At 33.8% G+C, this 27,477-nt stretch overlaps 1 protein-coding gene across 1 annotated transcript in view; it reads left to right on the forward strand.

Annotated features, from left to right (window-relative positions):
• The window catches only part of NT5E (5'-nucleotidase ecto), an 81,454-nt gene that overhangs the window by 6,300 nt on the left and 47,677 nt on the right, over positions 1-27,477 (forward strand). Inside the window, exons 2-3 of the mRNA XM_051997357.1 lie at positions 24,043-24,265; positions 25,546-25,734. Coding sequence (XP_051853317.1) covers positions 24,043-24,265; positions 25,546-25,734 — 412 coding nt within the window. The remainder of the gene's footprint in view (positions 1-24,042; positions 24,266-25,545; positions 25,735-27,477) is intronic.

The following is a 27,477-nucleotide window of genomic DNA, read 5'->3' on the forward strand; positions in this document are numbered from 1 at the left end:
TTTTTACTATAGTCCGGCCCTCCAACAGTCTGAGAGATAATGAACTGGCCCTCTATTTAAAAAGTTTGAGAACCCCTGTTAATATTTGCAAAGGACTTAAATGATACTCATTTGACCCGCACAACCCTGTAAGATAGATGCTCTCATTACCCTCATTTTACAAACGAGGAGACTGAGGCAAACAATAACGTCAAATTACTTTTACCCGGCTGTATAATTAGTAAGAATTTGAACTTTTCTTAACAATCTTTGGACAACTGTTCTCTATCCACTATTCTGCCTAGCATCTATATGTTTTTGTGAACATACAAAAATATAAATGCGTATCTATGACATATTTACAAAATGGGAGAGGCAGAGTAATATAACTACCTAGGAGTATAGGAGAAAGCCCTGCTTCTGGCACTTTCTTGGCAAGTTGCTTAACTGTGCAGAGGTCCCTAGCAACTTTAAGACAATATGTTGCAGACAAGTTATTGATTACAAATATCTCCTTTGATCCTTCCTATTATCCTTTGAATTAGATGCTCTTATTATCCCTCCTTTACAGTTGAGAAGACTGAGGCAAACAGACGTTAAGTGACTTATCCACTCTGCCTAGAGTCACAAAGCTAGGAAATTCCTGAGGCTAGATTTGAACTCTGGTATTTCTGACTTCAGGCCAGTGATAAGCTTTGGACTTAATGTGAGATAAGTACTTTGAGAACCACAAAGCATTATTGAAACATGAATAGTAACCTGACCTTGCTTCTAAGCCTTTATGCTCATTTCCTTTGAAAATGTAAGTACAAATTGTTGTTTCCTTTTTTGTGGAATAGCTATACTGTTGTAGAAACAGAGTACTTTGTGATACATTTTCAAGTCCCTCTAAGTCAAATAAGGGAATCTGGTAAAAAGGTGCTGATAAGTCAGATCTGTTTATAGAAGAGGCATCTGGGTGATGGTGATAAAAACCCTGTCCGAAGGTGATTATAAGAAACTTCAAGGGAATATTTAAATACTTTTTGTTGTCCTGGAATTTCCTTGTTTCCCATAGTGCTCAAAATAATTGCTTTGGCATTGGGAAATATACTGGAACTGTTTTGAATGTTATTGCTAGGAAATTCAATTAACCTTAGATGTTGGGCTTTTACCACAAGGTGTTGGTATTCCAGTATAGGATGGAACAATTTTTCCTGTAATATAATTCAATAATTTGTTCAATTTATAAGTAAGCCATCTTATAAAATGTTTTTTTAAAAAATATACCACCTATAAATCAGCATGTCTGAATATAGTGTCCCCAAAGCAATTAAAACTTAAAACTTCAAGATATCTTCAAGTATATATTTTGTATAGTCCACCACCTCTGTTAAGAAATGGGAACTTTGCTAACCATCTGTCTTCTTAGGTCATAAGTGGACACTGCATTGATCTAAATTCTAAAGCAGTTCACAGTTGTTTAGTTTTTTGTTTTGTTTTGTTTTGTTTTTAATATCACTGTGGTCGCCATGTAAATTATTCTTCTAGATCCCCTTACGTCAATATTCATGAGGTCAAATCTTCTCAACTTAGTATAGTAAAAAAATTATTGTTGTTGTTTGTCCTTTGTTCTCAAAGAGGACCATGACTTTAGAGAGGTGATGCCATGACAAGCAAGTAAATTGGATTTAAGTGAGGGAGGGCTGTGCAAAGTAAGTAGCCTTACTTTCTCCTCTGGAGCCATCTGAGTCCAGTGACAAGATATAGATCAGGACAACTGGAGATGGCCCTAGATGGGGTGGGATACCTTTTTTTTTTTTAAGCTTAGATCTTTAACAGTCTCAGTTTGACTGAGAATATGTGCTCATTTAGTGAATAAGGGAATAATAAATGAGGCAGAGAATGACCTCTAACAAGAGTAAGAAGAATACTGACTCTAAAGTCAGAAGACCTTGCTTCTAGACCTCCCACTAATATTTATTTAGAATGTTCTAGCATCTTCTTTTTCCTCCTATCTCTTGCCTTAGCCTTTGGTTTGGGATTCAGTGCTAGCACCAGACTGTTTTCTCCTACAATCTTGGATGAGATAGACAGTTTCTGTTTGCTCCTGATTTTCCTTATCTGGGCTCGGGTTGATGATTTTTTTTTGTCTTTCTATTGCCTTTTGGATCACCTGTGATTTTGACCCTTCAGATTATGATTTTCCCACAATTTGGAAACGTAGAATCAATGGGAAAATATTGGTACTAAAATGTACTGCTTTTGTAGCAGTGAACAACTTGGGGATCTTAGGAAATATCATGGTTTCTGCCTATTGACTTCCTTTTCAATTCTGGATCTAGCTCATTATCCGTCTGCAATGCCTGTCCAAGGTGAATGAATTCTTGACCAATTGCATATTATAATCCAGGCATTATCATGGGAAGTACTGGCTTGTTCAAGGCAGTTTTAAATTCAGACTCTTTGACTCTTCTCTTATCCCAGCCATAGAGGAACTGGAGGCTTTACCACAGGCTAGAAAAATTCACTACTTTCATCTGCAAAATACCATACTCTAAATATCCTCACAAACTAATGGCAAAGGAAAGATGATAACTAAAGGTTTGATATACCTTGAGAGTTTCTTACTAGATATTTTTGTGGAAGCTGGATTAGGCCTCAGTCAAATTATGATGTTGGCCAAGTTTTATTTTGGCATCTGCCATCTCCATTATTTTCATCTTTTCTCCCTATGTTGGATCTACTTGTATTGTGATTTATGTTTCCTAATGAGAACTGATCTACTCTTTTCTGTGTTTCTTCCTTCAAGATGTTGCTCTCAACTAACTATTGTTTAAACTAGTATTTCTAAATCTGTGCTCCATGAAGCCCACACTTATGTTTGCTTCAGTGATATAGTATTTGATAAATCCTAAGACCCCATTTACTGGGGAAAGAACTCACTATATGGCAAAAACTGATGGGAAAATTGGAAAGCAATCTATCAGAAACTTGGTATAGATCAATATCTTACTACATAAAGCATGAAAAGTTCCAAATAAATAGATGTTGTTCAGTTATTTCAGTCATGTATGATGTCTCATGACCCATTTGGGATTTTCTTTGTAAAGATACTAGTTTGCCATTTCTTTCCCAAACAAATTTTACATATGAGGAACCTGGGGCAAATAAGGGAAAGTGACTTACTCAGTGTCATATAGCTAGTAAGGTTTGAGTTCTGATTTAAACTCAGAGAAAGGAATTTTCCTAACTCCAAGCATGGAAAAAACTTTTTAAAAAAATTTTAATAGCTTTTATTTACAAGTTATATGCATGAGTAATTTTACAGCATTGACAATTGCCAACCTTTTGTTCCAATTTTTGCCCTCCTTCCCCCCACCCCCTCCTCTAGATGGCAAGATGACCAATACATGTTAAATATATTAAAATATAAATTAAATACAAAATAAGTATACATGTTCAAACCGTTATTTTGCTGTACAAAAAGAATTGGACTCTGAAATATTGTACAATTAGTCTGTGAAGGAAATCAAAAAAATGCAGGCAGGCAAAAATATAGAGATTGGGAATTCAATATAATGGTTCTTAGTCATCTCCCAGAGTTCTTTCCCTGGGTTGTAGCTGGTTCAGTTCATTACTGCTCCATTAGAACTGATTTGGTTCATCTCATTGCTGAAGATGGCCAGGTCTATCAGAATTGATCATCATATAGTATTGTTGTTGAAGTACATAATGATCTCCCGGTCCTACTCATTTCACTCAGCATCAGTTTGTGTAAGTCTCTCCAGGCCTTTCTGAAATCATCCTGTTGGTCATTTCTTACCAAACAATAATATTCTGTAATATTCATATACCACAATTTATTCAGCCATTCTCCAATTGATGGGCATCTATTAAGTTTCCAGTTTCTGGCCACTACAAAGAGGGCTGCCACAAACATTCTTGCAAATACAGGTCCCTTTCCCTTCTTTAAGATCTTTTTGGGATATAAGCCCAGTAGTAACACTGCTGGATCAAAAGGTATGTACAGTTTGATAACTTTTTGAGCAGAGGGGAAAAACTTTTTTAAAAATATTAAAAATGGGTATACAATGGTCATCCTGCCATCTAGGGAAGGGAGTGGGGGGGAGGAGGGGAAAAATTGGAACAAAAGGTTTGGCAATTGTCAATGCTGTAAAATTACCCATGCATATAACTTGCAAATAAAATGCTATTTATTAAATTTTTTTAAATGGATATACAATTCAGACATAAAAATGACATTATAAATTCAGTAGACAAACAAGGAAGAAATTATCTTTCAGATATATGGATAGGAGAACAGAGCATGACTAGAGATCACAAAGATAAAATGTACAATTTTGAGGACATAAAATTTTAAAATGCCTATAGTACAAACAAAACTAATGCAACTACAATTATAAGGGGAACAGATAAATAGGAAATACTTTTTGCAGTAAATTTCTCTGACTAAAGTTTTATTTCAGAATAAGTTAGGTTGCACAGTGAATAGAGTACCATTCCTGGAGTCAGAAGGAACTGAATTCAAATTAGGCCTCAGAATACTTGACACTTACTAGCTGTATGACCCTGGGCAAGATACAACCCTAATTGCCTCACAAAAATGAATAAGTAAATAAAATAATAAAAGTTTCATTTCCAAGATAGATAAGGAACTGATTCAAATTTATAAAACTAAATTCCATTCCTTCAACTGATAATTACTCCAAGGACAAGAAAAGGCAGTTTTTAAAGGAAGAATTTCAAGCTATCAAATGATCCAAAGCATAATGAGAGAAATAAGTATTTAAAGAAATTCCAAAGTTCTACTTCTATTTTTGCCTATAATTTGTCCAATTTCCCTTTGTCTTAAGAATATTTCATGCCAACAGGTATGCCTGTGTGAATGCGCACACACACACACACACACACACACACACACACTTTTCTTGGTCATTCCATCAAATCACATTTTTTGCCTACTCTTAATGAGGACCCTCCATAAAACAGACAAAACTCCTTTATTTTGGGGCTCTTGTTTCTAATGTCCATTATCTCCAGAGCATGATTTACTATTAATTGTTATTGAGGCATTTTTAAGCAAATTGTGATTTTTGTCAGCAACCAACTTGGCTACATTTTGTATTCTGGTCATCTGAGTGTAAATTTCAAGATTCCCACATCCTTCACACACACACACACACACTCACACACACACACACACACACTAGAGAGGTCCTTTCTGGTCTCTGGTTTTTGCTTACAAATATATTATTGCATAGCTATCTTTTGCACTGTAAGTTGCATAAGAGCTGGGGCCTTGGCTTATCTTTATTATATCTCCCAGTATTTAGTACAAGTGGCTATTTAAAGAATTTTCTAAATGAAATAATGTGTGGAAGGAATAGATCTATGAATGAAATATGTCTTTATCATACAGTTTAGAATGCTTCTTGATTTAATGTTTAGATATCATAGAATCACAAAATTTTAAAACTGGAAGAAATTTCAAGAGCCAGTAAGTCTACCTTATACACCAAATGAATTCTCTCCTATAATTTACCTAAGTAATCATTTAACCTCTACTTGAAGAGGAGAATAGCATTATTATTTCATTTTTGACAAATTTATGGGAAGAAAGTTGTCCTGATATCAAGCTCACATTTGTGTCAGTTCACTTTCTATCCAATATTCCTCATTCTGCCCAATTGTAGCCCTTGTCCACATGACAACTCTACAGATATGTAAAGACAGATCTCAGGTCTTCCTCCCTGCATCTTGTTTCCCAGGTTAAACATGTCCATTTTCTTTACTCCATCTTCACATGTCATAAACTCAAGGCCCCTTACTGTTCTGGCTCTACCTTCATCTGGACCTTCTCCAGTTTGTTGATGTATTTCTTAATTATGGGGCCTAGTACTGAACACAGTATTATAGAGGAAGTTTGAGTAGAAGTGAGATTATCAACTCCCTATTCTCGAAAACTCTGCTGCATAGAACATAATCCAAGTTTGTATTATCTTTGGGGAGGCCCACATCATCTTGCTGATTCATATCAAGTTTGAATTCCACTAAAACATTTTCCCCCCAGAATAAATGATGTCTAAACATGTGCCAAGTATTGTGCTAAATGCTAGAATACAAAGAAAGGCAAAAAGAGTCCTTACCTTTGAAGAGCCCACTATTTGAATTGAGAAAACAACATACAAACAACTGTGTATACACAGGATAAATTGGATATAATCTCAGAGAGAAGGCCCTAAGATTAAGGAGAACTGGGAAAGGTTCTTATAGAAGGTAGAACTTTAATTGAGACTTAAAAAAAAAAAACAGGAAAGCCAGGAGACTAAGAAAAAGAGGGAGAAAATGTCAAGCTTGGGGAAGAACCAGTGAAAATTCCTGGATTTGGGAGATGGAGTATTTTGTACAAGGAACAGCAAGGAAGCTACTATATTTGGATTGTAGACATAGTAGTGAATAAAGTGTAAAAAAAAACTAGAAAGATGAGAAGGGACTAGGTTATGAATGACTTTGAAGGATTTTGTATTTGATCCTGCAGGCAAAAGGAAGCCACTTGAGTTTATGGAATATATGAGAGGTGAGGAGGGGAATGGTCAGATCTGAGTTTTAGGAAGATCAATTTGATAGCTGAATAGAGAACAGATTGGAGTGGGGAGAGATTTGGGCAAGGAAGATCAACCAATAGACTGTAGCAATAGTCTTCATGTATTTGTGAGGTTGATTTTTTTGTACTCAAATGTAATATTTTACATTAATTCCTACTGAATTTCATTTTATAGAATTCAACTCAATTCTCCAGCCTGTCAGGAGCTTTTTGGATCTTGTCAATAATCTCCCCTAATAGCAGTCAGTGCCATTTGTGCAGATTTGAGAAATGTATCATCTATGTCTTTATTCATGTCATTGATAACTATTAAACATCAGAGAACCAAGCAATGTATTGACACATATCTATGTATTTAATAAATGCTTGCTGATGAACTGATTCTATTTAGACATGATTATAGTACAGATGAATGTATTGAACTTCATAATATCTCTTAGATCTTTTTTTTTTCCTGAAGCTTTGTGATTTCACTGGTATAGCAAGCCCTGGGTGAGGAAGTTTCTCTTCCAATGCAGGTTGGTAACTTCTCTGCTATTGATAGTCTTAAAAAAATCCAGGATCACCCATATGTGTCAAAGACCCCTACACCATTCCTACCTATCCCATTTCCAAATTTGCAGCTGCTTTTTCTATCTAGATAGCTACTAATAACTTTATACTATTTTCCATTTACACACACACACACACACACACACACACACCCCTATTATATCTGTTACCACCCTTTCTTCCCTTCCCTCTAAAGATTATCCCTGAATTCCAACTTTCTGAGATCTGGACTCCAGATGGGGAATCAGAGGAAGATTTAGAACTGGTTAAGACTTTGGCTACTCTCCAATCTTCCATTTTCACTTTATAGTTGAGATCCAGAGAAGCAAACTACTTTTTAAACTCACTCAGCCACTCACTTAGTAAAAGACAAGCCAAGATTCAAATTCATCTTTTCTGACTCCACATTAATGTTTTCTATTCTATAGCATGTGGGTGGCCTCTTAATCAAAATAATTATTTATTATAACTTAATACCCGGTGTATCTAGCTATGAATGTTAGAAATTCAACAACCAGTTTCTGACAGTGTCCTTGACTTATTTACCTCATAAATGAACTCTGGATGCCATGAGACCCAAAAATAAGTTTTCCCAGTGGTGGAAATTTAGAAATTCTAGCCCCTTAGTTAAGCAGTTACCGCTTCATAGGCTTTTGATGGGGCTGTTTTTCAGTTGAAATTCTAACTAAATACTCTCTGTGTGCTACTTTCTGGGGATACTAGAACAAAAATCAGTCCTGTCCTTTAGGAGCTTACATTTCTGTAAGACTGTGTGCATGGAAAAAGCCAGTTAAATACGGAGAGGCTAGTATTCATTCATCTTTTCCTTCCCCCATTATTTCTGCCAAGGATTTTCCCCACCTTCATTCAGGTGAATTGCCACCATTGTACTACCTGGAGCACGGCCTTGGCCATGGCATAAGTTGGGAAAATTGAGCACATTTCCTGCCAAAGATTTGTTGAGCACTGTAAGGAACAAAACAAACATTAGCTATCATTTGCACTCCATGGGCTTGTGTGTGTGTGTGTGTGTGTGTGTGTGTGTGTGTGTGTGTGTATATATATATATGTATATGTATATATGTATATGTATATATACATATATATAATTTTTTTTTACTCTCTGTTTTTTGTAGGGCATTCATGAGGGTTTCAGAAAGGAACCATTTTTAATCAGCAGTTTGGCTTCACTATAAATTGGTTTAGCTTTACTGACATTCCAGACAGATAGCATGAGTGCAGCTATGGGTATTAGAAATTTCAGGCATTCCTTGTATAATATTGATGAATGTTTCTTTACAACCACATAACTAATAATTATAGCAAAACCCACCTCAGTATCATTAAATTAGTAGGATCACACGATCATATATTTAGAACTGGAAGAACCTTAAAATCTACTTCAAACATGTACCCATTTTGCAGATGAAGAAACTGAGGAATGGAGAAGTTAAACTGCTTGCCCAAGATCACATAGCTAGTAAATATCTGAGGTGTAATTTGAAACCAGGTCTTCTTGATTTCAGGTCCAATGACCTAACCATTAGTCCATGTTGTGCTAATATTACTATGGAACAAGTGATGGATTATATTGCTGTAGAGTTTATAAAGTGTGTCCTATGTCCCTCCGAACTCTCAAGAGGAACTGAGTGGATTTATTAATCCCATATGTACAGATGAGGAAGCCAATCAGATCAGAAAGATCAGTTAACTTGTTCATGGTTACATTGCTAATAAGTATCTAATTGTAAATGAAACAATTTAAAACAATGACCTATTATTTTGTATTGTCTCTCCCCTTAGAACAGAAGAGGAACTTTACAGATTATGCAGTCTCTTCATTTTATAAGCAATAAAAATTGCTAGTTTGGGATCTCATACTGTAGCAGTATATGGAAAGAGATGACTCTCAATGTTCAGATTGCTTAATATTTTCTACCAGTTTCAGAGTGCTTTTGCCAATCCAATTTTACATACAATGTCACTGCTTTAAATTTTTTTTTAAGATTTTGCCTGTGCCTGAAAAGATTTGAAATCACAAATAATTTACAACTGCAAACACACACACACACACACACTCCATGCCATAAGAAGAAGACATTTAATTCTTAAACTTCATTTCTTTCCTGCCCTTCTAGAATAGGGAATGCCAGAATCATGGTATACCAAGATTTCGCCAAAATATTTAACAGCATCTCATGTGAACAAAATATGAACTGTGTGAATGGTTAGGTGACTTTGGACCTAATTAGAAGACTAAATTCTCTGGTCAGTGTAAACACAATTTTTTTGAACCTTACTCCAAATTAAACCAAGACAAGAATCAGGAGGGAAGGGAAGAGAAGAACTGTTTAGGGGCCATCACTAAATTCTATAAATCCAGATTTTTGACAATATCACATAAAATGGTTAGACCATTTCACAATTCCATTAGCAGTACTTACTTTCTTACATCCCCTCCAGCATTTTTCGTCTATGATACATGAGAGATATTACCTTATAAATGTTTTAATTTGTATTTCTCTTATTAATAGCTATCTAAAGCATTTTTTCATATAACTATAGATAACTCTGATTTCTTCTTCTAAAAACTGCCTCTTCATATCCTTTGACCATTATCAATTGGAGAAATTTCCTGTTCTTTTTACATGATATATTCTTATTCAATCCATCCATTCTCTGTCTTATGGGAAAATCTAGTGGGAAAACTTTAAATAATTTGAATATAGAGAGCCAAATGTCTACATCTTGCTACCATGTTGTCTCCTATGCCTGAATGTATTCCCTCCTCCTCTTCACCTCTATCCCTTGCTTACTTCAAAGTTTAGCTTATGAAATACTTCCTACACATGGCCATAAATTTCCCTAGGGCAAGGGACTATTTCATTTTTATCTTTGTATCCCCAGCACCTCCAGCATAACCTGGTGCTTTAACCCTCAAGTATTTGTTCATTAAGTTATATTGAAGTGTTTGCATAAAAGGAATCTTTTTTTCCATCTATTGATTATTAGATCAAAAAGGTTTTACTATTATTAAAAGACAATAATCTAATTCCACATTTAAAAGTTTGCCCAGAATAAGTTCTTTCTAATTTGGTAGCCAATAGATATTAAAGATGATTACAAAAATAACTAGAAATGCAAGACAAAGGATCCCTATCTTTTCCTTATATAAAGAATCAGAACTAATAAAAAAATTATGGTTATTGAGTAGATGAATACATAGAACATTATCTGTAATTTATATATTTTATGATTTAACATTTTAGTTTTCCTTACTATAGTGAAAAAGTTAACATTCATTTAAAAAAATTTTTTTGAGTTCCAAATTTTCTCCCTTTTTTCCTTCTCTCCCCCTCATTAGAAAGGAAAGCAATTTGATATAGGTTATACATGTACAGTCATGCAAAGCATATTTACATATTCAGGATATTAAAGACATAGAGTTCAAATTTTAATGAAATTTTAAAATTATTTAGTCCAATTCTCTCTAGCCTCAACTTTTTTTTTTTTACAGATAAAGAACTGGGATTGAGAAAATTTAGTGATTTACCTAGTGACATTGAAAATAAGTGATCTAGCTAGGACTTGAACCCAAGACTTCTTTTTCTAAATCTGACTCTTTTCATTATATTAGACATACATATCTTAGTATCCATGTTACATTTAACTTTTTAGACTCTCGCAACAATCCTGTGAAGTAAATGTTGCAGGTATTATAAGCCCCATTGTATATAGGTTGTGACATCTGTGAATTACTTTACTTACCTTAAAATATTATTTTGAACCTTAAAACTTCATCTCCTGACTCCAAACATTTTTACTGAGTGTCCCCACCCCAGCTCCCTGCCCCATTCCAGGAACACTCTCTTCATCTCTGCCTCTTGCCTTCTATGACTTTCCTGAAAGCCTGAGCTGAAGTCCAACCTTATACCAAAAATCTTTCCCAGTCCTTCTTTATCTTAGATTAATCTTAATCTTAATCTTAATCTTCCTTTTGAGACTATCCTCAATTTTGTATATATTGTTTATACGGTTTTTTTAAAACATTTTTTGGCTCCCTTATTAAACTATAAGCTCTTTGAAAACATTGACTTTTTTTTTTTCACCTTTCTCTGTGTCTCTGGAACTTATCTTGGTGCTTGGAACATTGTAGATAATTAATGCTAGTTGATTTAACACTATATAAAAGTTATGATTTTACAAAACTTATCACAGTGCTTAGCATATATAGGTATTTAGTGGATGTTGACTTCACACTGTGTAAGTTTTATCTATTTTTACTTTACATAACTTAATGCTTGGCACATAGTAGGCACTTAATAGGTGTTAGTTGATTTGATATGTATAAATGTTAATTATTTTACAGGTGAGGAAAAATTTGAATAATAAATTATTTTCCAAAGGTCACAAAGCTAACAAAGCTCTTTCCTATTTTTGATCAAAGCACCTTCCCTTATGCCATGCTGCTGCTTCTTTATATACATAAAAAATTATTCCTGTCACGTTAATTTTCTGAAGAAGCAATATAGAATTAAAACTAGAAGGCACCCATTTATAGTCATGTGAAAAAATGTTTTAAATTGATTAAAGAAATGTAAATTAAGAGCACTTTGAGACATACTTATCAGATTAGCTAAAATGACAGGAAAGGATAAAGATGGAGGAGGTGTGGGAAAACTAGAACACTAATGCATTGTTGGTGGACTCCCATACTCTTGACTGGTCTCATGAACAATATTTTAAGTAATCAAAGCAAATGTTCTTTGCTGCTCACTAACTCACAATGTGACTCAGAAAAAGTTCTGAGACTATTCTTGGTAAATACAGAATATTCCCTGCCATCCCCAGGATTCTTATTAAGCATCCTGGCCAAATGAAATATTGACAGAAGTACATAGGAAGGTATGAAAGCACCAGACTGTTCTCTCAACAGTTTACAAAAAGTTAACTCCTGTTTTGCAATTGCTGTTGAATTGGAGAGGAAATGTAATTTGATACTACTTTCCCAGATTTCAATCTCCTCATTTTGTATATTTGTCATTTAACTTTGGCCTAAATGGAAACCAGCATTTTAGAAATTTGTCTTGTAAAAAACATTGAATGGACTTTGTGGAAGATGTGAAATCCTCATCCCTTGACAACTTTAAATAGTTGGCCATTTTTTTCTTGATAAAGTCACATCCTCCTTTTTGAAGGAAGAGGTAAAGCCAAATGATCAAAATCCCTTCCAGCCTTTAGAGTCTAGTATAAGTAGTGAAAAAGGTAACACAGGATTCCATATAGTGGGTATTTAATAAGTGTGAATTGATTTTAAATCCTTAAGCTGTGGAAAGTTTATTTTTTTACGTGCAGCTTTTGTGTATAAAATGAGAGGTTTCCACATGGCCTCAAAGGCTTGAGGAATGAGCATGAACTAGAAATACAAGAGTTGGAGGACAACAAATAAAAGCTTTTGATAGTACAATGGGAAGACCACTGGCTATGGAATTGGGGAAAACCAGGTTCAAATCTTGTTTTAGTTATTTACTTTCTGTGTGATGGTGACCAAATCTTTCAACCTCCCTAGGTCTCAATTGCCCAGCTTGAAGTTGAGTAGATCTGAGTCCAAGTTCTGTCTCTGAAACATAGCAACTTTGTTACTTGAAATCTAACTTTAGGTCACCTATCTTTCAGCATCCTAGGTCATTTTTTAAAACTATTCGTTGTTCACTAAGTACTGCTCTGCATTGGTAGAGGGAGAGTCCCTTTACTGGGATTTCTCCATATTCACAAAATCATAGATCTAGCTCTGTGGCTTTGGACAAATCACTTAATTTCTGTTTTTCTCAGTTTCCTCATCTGCAAAAATGGAAATAATAATAGCACCTGCCTTCCAGGGTTATTGTGAGTATCAAATGAGATAATAATTGTCAAGTTCTTAGCCCAGTATTTGTCATGGCTTCATTCTCTCCCCTCTCTAATTTATACAATTGCCAAGTTTATTTTTCTAGAGCATTAGTCTGATTACCACATCATACCTCAATCCCCTTATTATATAATCTCCAGTGACTCTCTCTTACCTTTGGGATTTTCTGGTAGTTAATACCTGGACCCATTCCAGCCTTCATATACCTTATTCCCTTTAATCTCTCTAAAGGTCAAGCACTGACCTTTGATGCATATTGTAATATATGTTATAACTATATATATATGTATATATATATATATCACAAATGAGTAAGTGTTTTATGTTAGCGATTATTATCATTATCATTATGTCCCAAACATATTTTAGAAGATTGAATAAAGTAAAAGACTTGGAGGAAAGTTATTATATTATATGATACATATTGGACTACTAATTAATATAACATTGTGCCTAGAAAGTCATTTATCTTAAAAGGTGTGTAAAACATCAGTGTTAGGGTTCAACTTTAGTTAGTTCAGTAAACATCTATTTAGTGTCTGCTTTATGCAAAACAATACAGGTGAGAGAGATTCCAAAATGAAAAATGGTACAGTTTTTTACATACATCAGCCCATTTGATTTAATCCTAAGAATAATATGTATGATTTTAAAATGCATACAAGGGGTAAATGTGAATTTAACTTTGAGTTTTCAATGAAACTAAATGTTTATAAAGATAGTAAATAGGTATTAGCAGCAATATTTGGTGAAAACAGTGCTGGACTTGGAATCAAGAAGGCCTAAGAAAGCAAAATTTGTGACTAAATCTCATTCCCAACATCTATCAGATATATAATTATGGCCAAGTTACTTAACTTCTTTGCATTTTAGTTTCACTTTAAAATGGGGATAATATTTTATCCATAAAATAGTCCTCATCAGTATTAATGGTCATATCCAAAATGGCAGTAGCTTTTCAGCACTGAAATAGTGGATAGTAGTAGAGTCAACTGGGTAAGATTGCCCTTATTTATTTGACTAAAGTCTTAATAGTATACTAGCATAAAGTATTACTAGCATAGCAGGTACTCCAAGAGTCAGATGGGCAATGAGCAGTACTGGTAAACTTATATTGACTGAATAACTCTAGTGTCTTTGGGTAATTTAGAAAAGTTAGTAAGAGAAAGAATAAGACCCAAGTAAGCATTTAGATGAAGAGAAAGATTACAAAGCATTGTCTTTATTTCCTGAGGAGAGAGTTTTTTTATGTGAGCATATCTCTGGGTCTTTATTTCTTTCATCTAATATACTAACAATTGTGGAGCCAGCTAGAGAAAAAATGTATTTTTCTCTTTTGTATCTAAGATTTTGTTGTAATGGATTTTACCATCTTTGCTTGACAAGGTGTATTTCAGTAAGAACAGGATTTGGGATGAAATTTTCAGAGATAGCTCAAACTGGATTTCTGATACGGCATTGATTTTTTTTTTTTGATGTAGTATTGACATCACTTTAAAGAGAGCCTGTCTACTTCACGGGGAGTATTAGATGGTTTATAAACTATACAGTACTATAAATGCAAATTATTATTTATCATTATCACATTCTTAGCTTGTTTAATGAGTTCATTTAGAAATTCTTAGGGAAATTTAGTAGCTTAGTATTCTTTTGTGTTTACTCTTCTGTGAGCTATTGTGCAAATGGATAAAATACTTGCATTTTGTAATTGAATTAAAATATTGGGTTGTAAATTTGTCCTGTAGGTTCATTAAAAGCATCTAGTAGTATAGACAGTGGCAGAAATGATATCTACCTTATTCTGTTACCACATTTTAGTTTTTGCCATTAAATCTCTATATTTTTAAAGCTTAGTATGTTAATATCTATTTAAAATGTTCTTAAATTTTTGTGGGTTAGTTAAGTATGAGAGTTTTAGAACAACTGGGTTGTCTGTAATAATGTTCCAATTCCAAAAATTTAATTGTTTTTAATTATAAAGAATATATCAGGGGTTTTATTATTTGTAATACAAGGATTTGACATCTGTTAGTTTATGAAGAATAGCAAACCTCAATCATGTCTTCTTAGTTATTTGGTAGGTGCCAATTGTTTTTACAAAATGATATAACTTATAATTTCTACTATTTCCTTCAAAAATATGCATTAATCTCTACATCTGAAATTGTTAAGAATGGAATGTCTGTAATTTCTGTAAGCATCAGCCCAATTTTTTATCCTTATTATGAACTGCATTTGTAAAATACAAATGTAAAATTCTCTTAGCTATTTGTTTGCCATTTCTTTGTGCATATATTGTTTTTGTTTCATTAATGACCTCATTTTAAAATTATTTTATATAATAATAGTTTTTTATTTTTCAAAATACATGCAAAGATAGTTTTCATTACTCACTCCTGCAAAATCTTGTGTTCTAAATTTTTCTCCCACCTCTCTTTCTCCTAGACCATATGTAATCCAATATAAGTTAAATACGTGCAGTTCATTTAACCATATTTCCACATTTATCATGCTGCACAAGAAAAATCTGATCAAAAAGGGAAAAAATGAAAAAGAAAACAACAACAAAAAAGGATGAAAATACTATGTTGTGATCCATGTCAGTCCCCATAGTCTGGATGCAAATAAATCTCTCCATCCCAAGTCTATTGGAATTGGTCTGAATCATTTATTGTTGAAAAGAGTCAACTATATCACAGTTGATCATCACATAACCTTGTTTCTGTAAACAATATGTTCTCTTGGTTCTACTTACTTCACATAGTATCAGTTCATGTAAACATCTCCAGGCTTTCCTGAAATCATCATTTCTTATAGAACAGCAATATTTCATTACATTCATATACTATAAATTATTTAGCCATTTCTCAACTGATGGGCATCTACTTCCTTGCTAGTACAAAAAGAGTTGCTATAAACATTTTTGCATATGTGAGTCCTTTTCCTTCTTATATGATCCCTTTGGGATATAGACTAATATGGGATATGGGATATGACACCACTGGATCAAAGGATATGCATAGTGTGATAGTCCTTTTGGCACAGTTCCAAATTGCTTTCCAGAATAGTTGGATTAATTCACCACTCCATCAACAATGTATTAGTGTTCCAGTTTTTCCACATCCCCTCCAGCATTTATCATTATCTTTTCCTGTTACCAATATATTGTTAAATGTATATGGAAGTAATTTTTGGCTTCATTCTTGGATCTTAGCCATTTCATAGACTCCATCAGTAAATGAATATCAATTTATATTTCACAGGTTCTATGGTATGTATAACTGTTATGTTTTGCTACTTTTGTTCTGTGAAGTATTATTTGCATATTCTGGAAATATTTTTGTACATTTGTAACCTGTTATCCACTCTGAGAACACCTATGCTCTCCTTTTTGCCAAAGAAGTGCTAATCTTCCTTATAACTTCCTTATCAGAGTGGATCCCATATTTTGCTAATATTATGTTAGTTTTTGTTTGGATGCTTTCTTTCTTATTTAAATTTTTCCATTAGCAATCATTTATTTTTTCTCCTTCCCATACCATAGTATTGGAATAAAGAAAAACAAAACTCTTGTAGTAAACATGCAAGATCAAGCAAAAATTTTTTTCATATTGTCCATATCTAAAAATATATGTTTCATTCTTCACTCTTTCCAAGTTTATCTGGAACATTTCCTTGCACCATTACTTGCAGAACAATGATATTCCATTATGTTAATATGCCATAATTTGTTCAACCAGTCTCCAATTGATGTATCCATCAATTTAATTTTGAATTTTTTGCCAAAACAAAAATAATGAGCAAAAATATTTTTGTGCAAATTAGTCTTTTCCCTCTTTCTTTGATCTCTTTGGAGTATAGATCTAGTAGTGGTATTGCTGGGTTTGACAGAGAAGGGGGGATGTGTGTGTGTGTGTGTGTGTGTGTGTGTACTATTTTTTTTTAGCCCCAGGTTTTTCTTACTGTTATTTTCTGAGGTCTATCCTGGACTTAACTTTGATCTCTCCTTGCCATTCCTGAGTCTGAACGAGAGCCCTTGGTCATGCTGTGCCACAAATGATCTTCGTCTCTTCTGTCGCTCTGGTGGCTGCAGTGGTCTTCTCTTCTCAGATCCTAGAACTAGGGACCCTGCTTCCTTGCAAACAGGATCTCTGCACTCTACACTTGCCCTTCCCCACCCCTGTCAGCCCAACCACTGCCCTTATTATGCTACTTCCTTTTTTCTGGCAGCAGCAGTCCAGCCCAGGATGTGTCTGGTCACTACAGCTGTTCTTGCTGTTTTTCAATACTGGAAAGTCCTTAAAACTTCAAACCTTTCAGACCCCACACTTTCCATGAAATGAAAGTTTCTAAGGCTGAGGCTGCTTTCTTTCTTTCTTTCTTTTTTTTAATAACTTTTTATTGACAGAATCCATGCCAGGGTAATTTTTTACAGCATTATCCCTTGCACTCACTTCTGTTCCAATTTTTCCCCTCCCTCCCTTCACCCCCTCCCCCAGATGGCAAGCAGAACTTTACATGTTGAATAGGTTACAGTATATCCTAGATACAATATATGTGTGCCGAACCAAACAGTTTTCTTGTTGCACAGGGAGAATTGGATTCAGAAGGTATAAATAACCTGGGAAGAAAAACAAAAATGCAAGCAGTTTATATTCATTTCCCAGTGTTCTTTCTTTGGGTGTAGCTGCTTCTGTCCATCCTTGATCAATTGAAATTGAATTAGCTCTCTTTATCGAAGAGATCCACTTTCATCAGAATACATCCTCAAACAGTATCATTGTTGAGGTATATAATGATCTCCTGGTTCTGCTCATTTCACTTAGCATCAGTTCATGTAAGTCTCGCCAGTCCTCTCTGTTTTCATCCTGCTGGTCATTCCTTACAGAACAATAATATTCCGTAACATTTGTATACCACAATTTACTCAACCATTCTCCAATTGATGGGCATCCATTCATTTTCCAGCTTCTAGCCACTACAAACAGGGCTGCCACATCCAGGTCCCTTTCCCTTCTTTAGTATCTCTTTGGGGTATAAGCCCAGTAGAAATACTGCTGGATCAAAGAGTATGCACAGGTTGATAACTTTTTGAGCATAGTTCCAAATTGCTCTCCAGAATGGCTGGATGTGTTCACAATTCCACCAACAATGTATCAGTGTCCCTGTTTTCCCACATCCCCTCCAACATTCCGCATTATCTTTCCTTGTCACTCTAGCCAAACTGACAGGTGTGTAATGGTATCTCAGAGTTGTCTTAATTTTCATTTCTCTGATTAATAATGATTTGGATCATATTTTCATGTGTCTATAAATAGTTTCAATTTCTTTGTCTGAGAATTGTCTGTTCATATCCTTTGACTATTTATCAATTGGAGAATGGTTTGATTTCTTATAAATTAGATATACTAATTTTTTTAAGTTTTTATTACTAAAGTATTTTTTACATTACCATAGGTTCCTTATATATCTTTTCCTCTTCCTTCCAAACAAGGAATATATATAACAGTATTTTTAAAGATTAAAAATAAAAAAGAGGGGAAAACATCAACATAACTGCTTAGTACACTGGAAAAGTATGTGAAAAGAATTCTGGCAAGATGGTGGAGTAGGTCAGAAAATTCCAAGCTCTCCAGACTACTTCCCCCACAAACAAGACAAATTAGTACTTCAGAGTATCTCCTATCCCAAAGAGTAATGTTAAATGATCACATACCCCAAAAAGAATTCATAGAACTAAAAAAAAATTTTTTTAATCATATGAGAGAGATTGAGGAAAAATGGGAGGAAAAAAACAATCCAAGAAAAACAAAATTATGAAAAGAAAGTCAACCAACTAGAAAAGAACATCCAGAATCTTAAGGAAGAAAATGACTTCTTGAAATCTAGAATTGGGCAAGGGGAAGCCAGTGTACTTATAAGACTAAGAAATAATAAAACAAAATATAAATAATGAAAAAAATAGAAGAGAATGTGAGACATCTCATAAGAAAAACAGATCTGGAGAACACATCAAAGAGAGACAACATAGAATAATCAGACTACCTGAAAGCTATAATCAGAAAAAAGAATCTTAATATAATAATATAAGAAATAATTAAAGAAATTTATCCTGAAATGTTAGAACAAGAGAAGAAAACAGAAATTGGAAAAAAAAAGTCCACTGATTACCACCTGGAAGAGATTCTATGAAGAAAACCTGCAGGAACATCATAACCACATTCCAAAACCCCTAGGTCAAGGAGAAACTATCACATGCAATAAGAATATAATTCAATTATGGCAGAGCCACAATTAGAAATCCACAATACCTAGCAGATGCTACAATAAAAATCTACAGATCTTGGAACACTATATATCAAAGAGCAAAAGTGGCCAAAAATATCAGACCCAGAAAAGTTAAGCCTATTTCTGAATAACAACAACAAAATGAATAATCAATGAATTGCCAGACTTTTGTTGGAAAAAGATCTGAGGCTAATAGAAAATTTGATATGTAAGATCCAAGAGAAATATGAAGTAAATATTAAAGACTAATTACAAGGGACTCAAGGACAAGTTGCTTATTTTTCATATATGGAAATGTAAACCATATTCTAAGATTGTTATTAGTAATTGAGTAGTACAAAAGAAATTTTGATTGGATATGATGTGATTCTAAAAAGCAAATCTGTGTAAGAAAAGGTGAAAAGTGTAATTGTGTTATATGAATGAGGTGCAGAAGGAAGAGCTGACACAAGGAAATTAGATGGGGAAAAAAGGCTGGTACTTGTAGAATCCTATTCACATAGGGAATGGGTTAAAGAGGGAACAAATACCTACATATATAGAAGAGTATAAACGCCCTCTAAATTTATAAAGAAATAAGAGGGGGAAGGGAATAGGATAAAAGAGAAGTGTAGAAGGATATATAGATTAAGGGAAAAGGGATAAAGAGGGAGGGAAAAGATTGAAGTAGAATATAAGGAAGGGACCCTGGAAGGAGTGGGGCTAATTAGTTATATCAAGGCAAGGACACAGATATAAATAAAGCAGAGGAGTCAGCCTGGATAGACAATAAGAGATACATGCAAATATAAGAAAAAGAATCAGGAATAGAATTTGTTAGGAAAGAAAAGTAGGGACTAATAATCATTGATTTCAGACAGAATTAAAGGTAATATATATATATATATATATATATATAAAACCTAAAGAGAAAAATCAAGAAATTACATTATCTGTCAACCATATTAATTATAGACACTATAAGGTTGGAATGAGTTAGTGGATTCAGAAAAATATGAAATGACTTGGGCTTATAAAGAATAATGAAGGACAAAGAAGCATAGGATAACCTTACATAGATGTATCTGAAGATATGTGTATGATTATAGACAGCTATGTATATGAATTTATAGGCATGTGTGCGTATAAATATATATACACCTAAGTATGAGTATTTATGCATATCTCTGAAGACATAAATATATCTGTCCTTAAATGCAGCCTTTGGAGAAGAGGGAAGGGTGGGAAAAGGGGAAAAAAAAGAATAAAAAAATAGCACAGCAGAGAGCAGAAGAAAATATATAGGAGTTTTTTCTCATATCTCTTCTTTTAAGACATTTATTCTTTGTAATTTTGCAACATTTACTTTTAATTTCTTTAGTTTATTTCCCTTTCATACTGCATTAGATCATATAGTTATTTCCATGTATTTTTATTCATTACATGCAAAATTTCTCATGATATAATAACATTTTCTCTGACTCACATACCATATTTTGTTTAGTTCTATTTCTCAAATAATGGACATCTTGTTAATTTCCAATCCTTTACTATCATAAAATGTGCTTCTATAAATATCTTGGTACATATGGAGATTTTCTTATCAATAGCCTTCTTGGGGCATAAGCCCATTAATGGAATCTTCTTATTTTTATCCTTTCTTACTTAATGAGTATTGTGCAGATGAATAAGGTGGTGGTTTGTTGTGGTGGTGATGGTTTTGTAATTGAATAAAAATATTGGTCTGTAATATCATTTTCAATAGATTCATTTAAAGAATTTTGGGGTCTATTCCGGTAGCATACAAGATCATAGGCCTGACTTTCATCTCATTCTCTATTCATGAAGCTTTCATTTTTCCTGCAAAGTCTCTTCATTTTCAAAGATTTTCAAAATCAAATTTAAAAATGTAAATGTTGTGGTTGTTACTTTATCCTCATTTTGTTTAATTGTTGAGAATTTTAGATTTATCAAATCAAAGAAATTTTAATATAATTGGGGAAAGTATTCCTTGGAAACATAAATTGATGCTATCCACTACCTTAAGTAAACAATAGAATGTTTTAGGACAACTCCCTATTTGACTTGACCAATCTATTCTGAAAGGATTATAATAGATTTAAGATTAGAAGATTTACACTGTGACCCTGAAGGATATCAAGTTTTATATCAGGTGTTCCTAACATTATATTGGCAATGTGTTTTGAATAAAGAATAGTTTTATATGTGGGCATTAGATATTCTCATTTTCTCACTGTGCTTGTATCTATTGTATATATTTGCAGCTAATGGCTAAACCATGAGTGCAGACCCAGGTCAAAAGCTTTGCTGTAATCAGTTGTAAATATTAGAGCATTTTCCTCTAAAAGTCTTTGTTCAGTAATTGCCAAATTCATAATGTCTTTCTCCATAGACTCTGTGGCTTATTGACACATCCTTTTTGCTTCTCTGCCAATATGTTGTTTTTTGAAGGATTCAAGCTATGAATGCTTTGTATAAAAGTACAATTGACCTATATTTTTAGGCCTTTGGCAATCAAATGTAATACTTTCTGTTAAAAAGGAAGTGTTCAAAAAGTACACCAATGGAGAAGAACTGGTCAAATGCTGTTAGTAATTTGTGCACTATAATGATTGTGTGGGACAGCTATGACCCCTACCCAGATTAAAATCAGAGATTCTCAAGGTAGAAAAGCAAAAAGGGATTTATTACAATCTTGTGAGAAAAGGCACCTCCTAACAGACAAGATGTCAATAAAGCAGTGCAAAGCACAAACTGTAAAACACAAGATTAAATAGACCAGAAACACCCACCCAGCCCTTCTGACCTTTCCCCCATTGGCTGGGGATTCCAGGCTTACATCCTAATGCAGAAATCTACCCCAGAAATAAAGAATATATTAGTCCATAACATAGTCTTTACTCTTAGGTACTTAAACGTTAATGAAAAGGTGTGGGGGAGGGGGAACAAAAGGGGAATATAAGTTTATTCAAGATAATTAAACAACAGCTATAGCTCAACTTGTTGCAAAGTCTCAAGTCATAATTGGGACATAGGTCAAGGCCACATTTTTGTGACAGGTCTTCATTCAGTTCATCCCAATCATGAGCCAGTAATTATGTATCACATTTAAATATGACACTTTCCATTTTGCTGAGAAGCTTGTTTCAATTTTTTCCCTTTCTGTAATTCAGGGGTTTGTTCCCAGATTAATGATACATTAACATTGTAAACTTCAATTTTTACCCTTTCTGTAACTCAGGGGTTTGTTCCCAGATTAATGATACATTAACATTGTTTTACATTTGATCCAACTTGTGATTTTGTTATGTTTTAGGTATCACAGATCTTTCTGAAAGGGTTCGCTCTTATTTGCTTGTGTGCATACTGGCTTTTCTAATAAACCACTTTTCATTTGACCATAGCCTTTTGGCTGACTTTATATAATCTTAGGATGGATGAATGGGGCAGCTATTCACTCCACCTGTCCTATAGTCAAGAAGCTCTGAGTTCAGATGTAGTTTCAGCCACTTTTAGCTGTATTACCCTGAGCAAGCCACTTAATCTTGTCTGCCTCAAGTTTCTCATCTTTAAAATAATCTGAAGAAGAAAATGGCATCCTCTGTGTGACCCAAATGGAGTCACGAAGAATCTGCACAACTAAAACTGGCTGAACAACAAAAAGGAGAGATGAAATCACTATAGCATCCCATTGTCTTTCTTAGTATATATGCTGCTAAAGCAAGCACTCACATTGTCTTTCTTGATCGTTTTTTTATTTTGGTACTACTTTTAGATTTTTTTCTGGGGTTAAGTATGTGGTCTTAGCCTTGATCTTGCCTGATAGTTCATAGGTCGAAGAGGAACCCCAATTATTTAATTCTAGATCAATTATTTAGACTCTCCAATCTTGTTCAATTGCTACAGTCATGTAAATGAAAATTACCATGGGGTTTTCTTCAAAAAGACATTAGAATGATTTGCTCATTTTATAGGTGAGGAAACCGAGGCAAACAAAATGACTTGCCCAGAGTCAAACAACTAATCAGAGTCTAAGGCCAGGTTTGAGCTCAGTTACTCTTGATTCCAGGGCCAGCACTCTGCACCACTTAACTCCCCTAGGTGTCATGATACTTTTGAGCAAAGTCTTATTGATTTTCCCTGACCCTTGTGATAGTTGAGAGTTGCACTGATGTTGTAAAGCAACAAATAGCTGCCAAAAGGGAAAAGAATACATTGAGATTAAGAACTCAATCTCACACTTGAATAATCAATTGTACTTAAATTATATTTTCTTGAGTAGGTAGATCTCCACCCAAATCCTTTGTTAATGCTTCATCCAGGTTATAGTTTATATATCTGTGACTTATGTATGTGAGGGGGCTGCAATCTACTTCAGTGAGGGGTAGTGAGAAGGCATAATGGATGGAGTGCTGGTCTTGGAATCAGGAAGACTGGAGTTCAAATTCTGTCTCTATATTAGCTGTGTAATTCTAGGCAACTCACTTAATCTCTTAGGCTCATCTGTAAAAAGGGCATAGTAATAGCATCCATTTCACAAAGTTGTTGTGAAGATAAATTAGATGACATGGAAAGTGCTTTGCAAACTTTAAAGAGCAATATAAATGCTAGCTATTGTTAACTATTAAACAATATATCCTTAAATTATTTAAATACTGTGATGATTCTAAAGAATCTAATTTTTTTTTCTATTTTCCTTTTCTACTAGGCCCTGGGAAACCATGAATTTGATAATGGAGTTGAAGGGCTGTTGAATCCATTACTTAAACAAGTAAAGTTTCCAGTTCTCAGTGCAAATATTAAAGCAGAGGAACCAGTTGCATCTCAAATATCTGGTTATTATCATCCATACAAAATTTTACCTGTTGGTGAAGAGAAAGTAGGAATCATTGGGTATACTTCCAAGGAAACCCCTGTCCTTTCAAAACCAGGTAGTTTTTGTTTTCTTTTGTTGCAAACATTATTTGAAACTGGTTCAGCAAAAAAATATTTTGGCATGTTTGTTACAGATCTGTATAAAACCCTCAATTTTTTTGAATTTGGACAAAATAAGATTAACTTGAGATAGCATTTCTTGATAGAATTAATTTTGTGGAAATATATAGATATTATCTGAAAATTATCATTTCTTCAGCTTTTTAAACTTTGTGTATCCTAGTCTAATAGAAAGTGGGGAAAGAATCATTCTTGTCTTTATCCACTAAGATCTTTCTAGCTTCATTCCACTTCTTTAGTTCTCTGAGCTACAAAATTAAACTCTGTTTTGCAAAGAGAGTGGACCAACAAGCTTAACATAGGAATCAACTCTCCTATCATTTTGCAGCTATCTGAGAAGGTTTGCCATCCATTCTAAGCATAAAATAGGAATTTGAAAATAGTTCAGTTGGATTGGGGAAGACATAGACTAGAAAAACTTCAAAGGACAATTATTAGAGAATCCTAATGTGGAAACTAACCATATAGAAATTCTAGTTCAAGTTCATGAGCCTACTGAGGGAAAGAAGAGAGAGAAGAAAAAGAGAACTGATTCATATATTGTTACTATGTTATTTTAAGGCTTTTCATGAATTGCAGGAAAAAGGAAAGGGGGAATAAGCATATACATAACCATTTACTGTACTAAGCACTTTTTACAAATACTGTCTCATTTGATCTTCACAATAGCCCTGCAAGTTAGGTGGTATTTTTTAAATTTTATTTTACTTTTATTTTACAGTTGAGGTAAGTTACTTGCCCAGGGTCACACAGCTAGTAAGTGTCTGAGGCTGGATTTGAAACTGGTCCTCCTGACGAGAGCCCATGCTTTATCCACTGCACAGCCAGCTGCCTCTTCTTTAAAAAAAAAAAAAAGTGAAGATCTCCTCATTTTGTATATTTGGAAGAAGTGTAGCATAACAGATAGAGGGACAGAGTTAGGAAGACCTAGATTCAAATTTTACTTCTGAAACATTCTGTTGGGCAAGTCAATTAACTTTTTAGTACCCCAGACAACTAATCTTTTAAGACTAAGAGTAGCAGAGATGATGCCAGTCTATGTTAGTAGATGGTATTTCCTTCTTGAGAGTTCCCTGCCTCAGTAAAATCATAGATCCTGTACTATCAGTGTTCTTATGAGCATCTTGGTGTATCTAATCTAAAAAATAAATAAATAAATAACTTTGGTTCAATTTGAAAACTAATTAATCAATATCTATTTTATTTCCTTTTTTAGGAAAATATTTAATATTTGAAGATGAAATCCCTTCTTTGCAAACTCAAGCGGATAAGCTGAAAACCCTCGGAGTGAACAAAATTATTGCCCTGGGCCACTCAGGTTTTGAAATGGATAAGCTGATTGCTCAAAAGGTGAAAGGTGTAGATGTTGTAGTAGGAGGACACACAAACACATTTCTCTATACAGGTAATTACTTTGAGAATATTGTATTGACAAGATCATAAAATAACTTTATTCATCTTTCTTTTATTGGTATCAAATGACCAGATGTACTGTAAGCATAGTTTTGACTCAAATGGAAGTTACCCAGTATGCTTCCTTAATGTGACCACAATAGGCAGTCCTTCCTAGAGTCACCTCTGTATCTTCTTGGTGTTACTACAAAACTTCTTACAACAATATATCATTAGAATGTGCCTCTTTTTTATTTTGGTTAGTTCATATATTCTTATATTTTTATTTGTTTTAATATTGCCCAGTGCATTCCATCCATTTCCCCTTCCCAAAGAGTCATTTCTTATAACAAGGAATTTTAAGAGGAGAAAAAAAACAGTTCAACAAAACCACCTAACACATCTAAAAAGTCTAAAACTATATGTAATGTTCCTTACCCCTGTACAAAGGGTGGTAAAGGTGCCTTCTCAAGTATTTTCTTTGGAGTCACTTATTTATAATTTGGAGTCATTCAATTTTGATTGTTTTGTTGTTGTTGTTTCCATTCACATTACTGTAGTCATGAGTGTGTGTGCATGTATGTGTGTGTGATTTCTACTCACTCCCCTCCTCCCCCCAGTTCTGCTTACTTCAGTTTGCATCAGTTCATACAAATCTTCTCATTCTTCTCTTGCTTCTTCCTTAGTGCCATTTTTAAAAATTCTTACATTTGAGGTTAATTGTCTTGGTAAGAAGGGATGAAAGATTCTTATAGCCAACATCTACTACTAAGAATAGAGATTTAGAATCTTAGAAAGAAACTTAAAAGGTCAGATAGTCCAAACACCAACCTATCAAGTGCAATAATTCTTTTTACAGTCATCATTAGATAAATGGCATTCATATTGTACCAGAATACTCAAAGCAAAGTGAAACTAACCATACCAAAAAAAAGTCCAATTCTGTTAGAAAATTTCTTAAGGAGAAATTCATCTGAGATGAAATACATCTCTTTATAACTTCACAAACTTTCCCTGTTTATTTTGATACCAACTGTTGCTCTGCATGAAACAACAAGATTCCTGAAGCTAGTTGAAATAAAAATTTAAAAACAAAGTCATTGCAGAAATATTTAATGGAATGTGAAATAAAATTAGTACTTACTTTATATTACTAATCTCTCCATAATCCCTAAAGCAAGTAGGGCTCCTTGAGTATTCATGTTTGAATTTCACATCATAAAATTTGAGAAATGAAAGATTCTTTGAAATCATAGACCTGATTTAACATATTATGATTGCACAGTTAAGATCTGGCCAAGGTGACTTTGAATTAGCATCTAAAGAGAATCCCCTCCTCTATCCAAAATGTTGCTCCCTTACATATGATGACTGGTTGGTTGATTATTAGTTGTGAGTTGTTATAAACTCAGGAAAATAAAAAGATCCAGTGTCTGTCTGTTCCATTATTTTTCCATTATTTTATCTTTTAATCTCTCTTGCATAACTAAGGAAATCCCACAGAATAGAGTGTTCCTTTTGTTCAATAGCTGTATCTAGTTAAATATATTGAGAATAAGAATTACAAATTACAGACCCATACTTATGAAAGTAGATCAAGGAAAAGTCTTTTGTTCCATTCTCAGTTATTTACTGGAGATAATGTTATCACTAGATAAAACTTGTTCTAGTAAAAGTGTCATTAATTATCACATCCATCAACAATTCACATGGGTATTTGCATGAGATGATAAGTTAGTAATTAGCGTTGAACTAA

Source organism: Antechinus flavipes, chromosome 4 (genome assembly GCF_016432865.1).
Source record: "Antechinus flavipes isolate AdamAnt ecotype Samford, QLD, Australia chromosome 4, AdamAnt_v2, whole genome shotgun sequence".
Classification (NCBI taxonomy): Eukaryota; Metazoa; Chordata; class Mammalia; order Dasyuromorphia; family Dasyuridae; genus Antechinus; species Antechinus flavipes.